The sequence below is a fragment of the Arachis ipaensis genome, chromosome B10 (genome assembly GCF_000816755.2).
Source record: "Arachis ipaensis cultivar K30076 chromosome B10, Araip1.1, whole genome shotgun sequence".
Taxonomy (NCBI): domain Eukaryota; kingdom Viridiplantae; phylum Streptophyta; class Magnoliopsida; order Fabales; family Fabaceae; genus Arachis; species Arachis ipaensis.
Genome location: NC_029794.2, coordinates 90173250 through 90178616, shown reverse-complemented (window position 1 = coordinate 90178616; position 5367 = coordinate 90173250). Strand labels below are relative to the sequence as shown.

Here is a 5367-nt window from a genome sequence, read left to right as displayed (position 1 = left end):
TTGTCGATAATTGATTCAATAAAATCGACAGCCTTTGTGTCGATATTTAACTCAATAAAATCAACAACACTCTTGTCTATAATATGTTTAATAAAATCGACGACAAGGCCGTCGATATTTTATTGAATAAAATCGACACAGTTGCCGTCGATTTAATTGCTTAGATTTGTCTATTTTAACTTTTAAAAGCGACAATTTTGCCGTCGATTTTAATAGTTATATGTTTTAATTTTTATTTTTTTATTTGAAAAATAGTAAACCGTTAATACAAATAAACTTTTAAATATAAAAATAAAATTTATACTAAATATTAGATAATGAGTTTACAAACTTATCAAAATAATAAATAACCCTCTAACATAAAGACTCAAGACAAGATAAATAACTAAACTTAGACTTATATTGTTTAAATGGCAATCCACTAATAATACAAAATATTCAAAGCAAAGTAATTAAATAACCTACTCATACTCGTCTAAATAATCATCTGAGTCATCAAAATCGTCAGAATCATCCCCCCTTTGAGAACTCTGTGGTTGTCCTGGTCGCTGTAGAATAGGTCGGAGTTTTCTACCTGGGGCTGGGGTTGGGACTGGGGCTGGGGCTGTGCTTTTCTGAGAGCTTGGAAAAGTAAAAGGAGGAGGTGGGGAAACACATTATCCAGAACTACTAGGACCCATGGCTCTCACATACTCAGTCAAGCTGCTCAACTGATGACTAAATTGATCCATCTGTGAGTTACTGGTGTTGAGATCCTCACGCAAGGATTCAACAGTTTGTTGCCACTCTCTTTTCTCCCTTTGGTAGCGGTCTTCAAGCTCTCTATATTTAGCAGCATGTTGTTCAACTTCTCTATTGAGTATTGTGATTCGTTCTCTAAGATCCAAAACATCAATGCTGGTGGTCGTGGTTGGCCCATCAACTCGAGGTCGCACTATGGAAGAGTCCCTTACCTCACCCATGCCATATACCCTACCTCTTCGTTTTCCACCCACTGTCTCAATCCATATGCTTTCCTCAGAGACAGGCGGTGGATCAGTTACACCAGCCTCTATAGTAGCCTGCCGCTCTTGCTCAGCCTGAAACATACGCTATTGAAATATATCCTACAATGAGCAAAAATGATTGATAAACTACTATAAGTATCAATAATGCATAACAATTAGATAATAAAATATTTACAATGAATAAAGGTAAATTACCTTTGTCTTTCGGGAGTGTTTATCAACCCATTGAGTCCTATCCTCTTTGCGAGTATGAGTGTGCTCAAAAAACTCATCCATACGTGATGGTCTTCCAAGCGAATGATTCTACATAATGTAACCAAATTATCAACAAATATGAGATGTATTCATATAGATTTATTCAGTTTGTATGGGGCTAATAAGGTTGGTTGGTAGCTGGGTGGTAGTTAGGAATAATATATATGTATAGATATGAATCATGAGTAGATAGATGCCACTATTCAATTACTCACAACTACACACTCATCAATTACATGCATATTATTCATTGATATTTGACATCAAGAAAACATCACGCAACAGAGAATTGATGTTGCTGAAAGCAAATAAACAATTGAATTCACATAACATGACTATAACTAGTGCTCACGGGACACTCATCTTAAAAGCCTAGTCCACTTCCAACTCAACTATGGGACGTGCTTTTCAGAGTTTATATATTAGATTCTTTTTCTCTTTCTCTAATTTCTCACTATAATATCAATTAATTCATTTCTTTTTTCGTTTCAACCAATTAACACTATTATTTTGGGACGTACTTTTATTCTAAATTATTATCATTCTGATTTAATGATTGGTTTTATATATTGTTAATGTTCAAATTATATGTGTATATGAACAACTCCAAAAAGGGAAAAAAGATTAATTTAGTGTACTACTACTACAAGTGCAGCAAATGTTATATCACGAAGGAGTAATTGAACCAGCTACTTTTGTACGGAAAAATCAACACGCTGCATAGCTAGTAGGGCCAACCAGCTACTTTTCTTCTCCAAAACCAAAAGAAGGGCTCAATATTTGATCTTTAGAAGCTTTCCAATGGCAGTATATTAAGAAACCAGTCAAAAGAAGCCACACATAGACAATCAAAACTTCACAAATATTGACTTATTTCGGTCAACGGTTTTCACACATTTGCAACTGTCACCATTCATAGAACAGCAAATATCATAGTAAAGATTGTCTATAAACAACTTACCAAGCGTAACCTCGCTTCTGGAAAGGTGGTGCCTCCTGTAGTGTGAAGGGAAGTACCTCGAGTTGATTTCCTGGCAGCTGTATTTCTCGCCTGTAATTGTCTATAGGCATCAGTGTCCCAACGTCTCATCAATTCACCAAGAACTTTTGGTGGGATCCAATATGGATGGGCACCTTTTTTGCGAATGGCATGGAGCATACCTTGTAAGCGCTTGGCAGCCCTAAACCTCCAAGATTGATAGATATCATCCTCTTCCGTATCAATAATGTCAAAGCATTTCTATTTTAGTGATAGAAGAAGAAAAGTTCTATTAGCAAGAGGGTCTATAATAGTTTTATTAGCAAGAGCCACAAATTCAAAATAGTAATCAGTTAGTTAAAGGCTTATCTGCTATGATTATAACATAGCAAATGTCACTCTGCACTATTTGAATATATCCAATTATCATTATTTACTTGAATTTGCAATTTTGCATTGTGGATACCGATTTATTTTTTTCCCCTCTCAAAAGTCATCTAATTTAATCCCATAACTAAATAAAGGACTCTGTTGTAATTTCATCAAATTTAAGGAGAATTTAATGTATTGAAGCAATTTAATATACAGTCTTATAATCTTAATAGTAAGATACAAAAGCTAAAACCCTACTCCCACAGGTAACACCACATTTGATCTCATTTAGAAGTGAAAAAAAAAGCTTAGTAAATCAACAAAGAAATAAGAGTCCAGTTTTAGTTTTAGGAACTATTAATCAGATGTGAATGGGTATGCCTAATCATTTCTATGAACAAAACTCAATAAACAAATAGTTCCCTTTCCCCCTTTCTATCTTTCTCTAACTACATGCCCGTATTCATTAACTTGTTTTTTTATCATTCTATTGGACATTGAATATTAAGCTAAAAAATAAGAATATAAAACAAAGATATCAACATATCATACATAATGAGCAATGAATGCTATTCATAAGGAGCAATGAACAATGTAAAGCCAAAGTAGATGCAAGAAGGCAAAATATATAGAACATAAGGGGACAATATGAGGTGGAAGGTTATAAGGGGTAACTATAACAGGCCAACAAGAGTACAGTGTGCTAAAATGAACATTAGGAGAAAACCCATCAGAATAAAGTCCAAGTCTAACATTACGCGGTTCGCTTGCAAAATGAGGATGCTTGGTATCAAAATATTTCCATGCTTCACCATGGGAAGGATGTGTCATCACGTCGTCATTTCTACGATTTTGGTGATGCCACAACATATGAGGGGCAGTACTCATTGATGCATACAACCTTTGTAGCCTTGGAATCAATGGCAAATAATGCATTCTTTTATATGGCACCTTTTTATTTTTTCCCTTCCTAGGCTTAAATCTCTGCTCCCCACAAAATTTACATTGTCTAAGATCTTTGTCCTCTTTGTAATATATCATACAACCATTGACACAACAATCTATCTTAACCTCCTTAAACCCAAGTTGGAAAATAATTTTCTTAGCTTCATAGTAATTAGCAGGAATTTCATTTGGAGTTGTTTGCATTTCTCTAAACAAAGTTGCCCACTGGTCAAAAGATTCCTGGGATTGGTTTCCCTCTGATTTTATACTCAGCATCCTATTGGCAAGTGACAATCGTGAATGGATACAATTTTCCCACAAGGGTTTACTAACTGAATCTAAGAGGTCATAAAATCTCTTAGCATCTCGATTTGGTTCCTCCACTGTTGGTTGCATGTACATGTGAAACTCAGGTTGTAAAGCATCAACAACCATCTCATGATAACGATCAAAATTTTCTTCCCATGTAACACCACCTAATTCAGAGCTACTTTCAATATCTTCTTCTACCCTAATCTGATTCTCTGTGGATATCTCTTCTCCATGCTCTGTCCAAACCCAATAATTAGGTTTAAACCCATAAGTATATAGATCAATTTTAATGTCGATCAACTGTTTAAACGTCCCACATTGACATCTGGCACATGGACACCTAACTAAACCTCCTCTGAGAAATTTATCAGTTCTAGTACACGCATCCACAAATTCATTTACCCCTTTAATATAACTGGGTTTAAGACCCCGCCTCTGATCATACGTTCTATCATACATCCAATTTCGGTTCTGATTTTCCATTATTAATGAATTTAATTTCCTACATATCAAAGGGATAATATTCACTTTTTAATTTTTTTTTCAACGAGAAACCACAACAAATAAAAGTCTTACCATGAATATAATTTATACTTTCACCATGAATGGTTTACACAAACAAGCATATATAAATAAGTATAGATAAGCATGCATAATAATTTAACAGAGATAATAAAGATGAAGATAAATTAAAACTCAATAGTTTAACAGAGATAATAAATAAATAAAAAAGTAGAAGGTTAAACCTTGAATAGCTTTTCTGGAAGTCTTAAGCTCTACCAATACTTGTGATAGTGTAAATGGAATCTGTTGCTCAATCTCTTCTTCAATTCCTTTCTGTTATAAATTCTGTCAGTTTTGTAGAAGATGATTATCAAAATTAAATATCAATTACATATACAATTAAATATCAATGTAAGATGATTATCAAAATTAAACTCTAATAATGATAATCATATGTATTTAGGAGACCTTCATTGAGTCAGGACTCAATCCAAATATATAATTGAAAAAAAAATAGAAAATAAAAAAAAGAAAGGGGAAGATTAAGGCAAGTGAAGAAGGAGAAAACAACGCAGATTCCGTGGTTCCAGGCTTGCATTCCAATCATGTAATATTTATCAGATACACAAACCGTTGAAACAAAGTAATATTTAGCACATAGTACTATTAAATATGAAAGTGAAATTAAGCTTTCAAAAAAGAGCATATTATTAAGATGATGAGATGAGATGAGATGAGTTTCATCACATCAAATAATTATTAAATATGTATAATTATTATTATTAATTTCTCCTCTGCATGTGTCATTTAATAAGAAAGATAGATGCAGATAGATGGTTAAATATGAATGGCAGATGAGATCAAATGAGAGTAGTGTGGCACAGGCTACAAAATTAGAGAGAATATAAGACTCATAGTTTAAATAGTAATCAATAGCACCTCTTCATTACCTCATTTAGCTTTCACAAATACCCTTTTAATTATTTCTTTTAT

The 5367-nt window shown here is 33.5% G+C and overlaps 1 protein-coding gene across 3 annotated transcripts; it reads right to left on the bottom strand.

Annotated features, from left to right (window-relative positions):
* Positions 452-5361, bottom strand: LOC107624280. 3 transcript variants are annotated; one of them, XM_016326770.2, is made up of 5 exons: positions 4617-5361; positions 2424-2502; positions 2224-2313; positions 1203-1310; positions 452-1091 (listed from the first exon to the last, which is right to left on the bottom strand). In XM_016326770.2, exons 2-5 carry the CDS (start codon positions 2469-2471, stop codon positions 657-659), a joined length of 681 nt encoding a protein of 226 aa, XP_016182256.1. In that variant the 5' UTR covers positions 2472-2502; positions 4617-5361; the 3' UTR covers positions 452-656. The 3 variants fall into 3 exon arrangements, with proteins under 3 accessions (XP_016182256.1, XP_016182254.1, XP_020969221.1); XM_016326768.2 differs by having other exon boundaries at positions 2224-2502; XM_021113562.1 differs by lacking the exons at positions 452-1091; positions 1203-1310; positions 2224-2313; positions 2424-2502 and adding an exon at positions 2511-4372.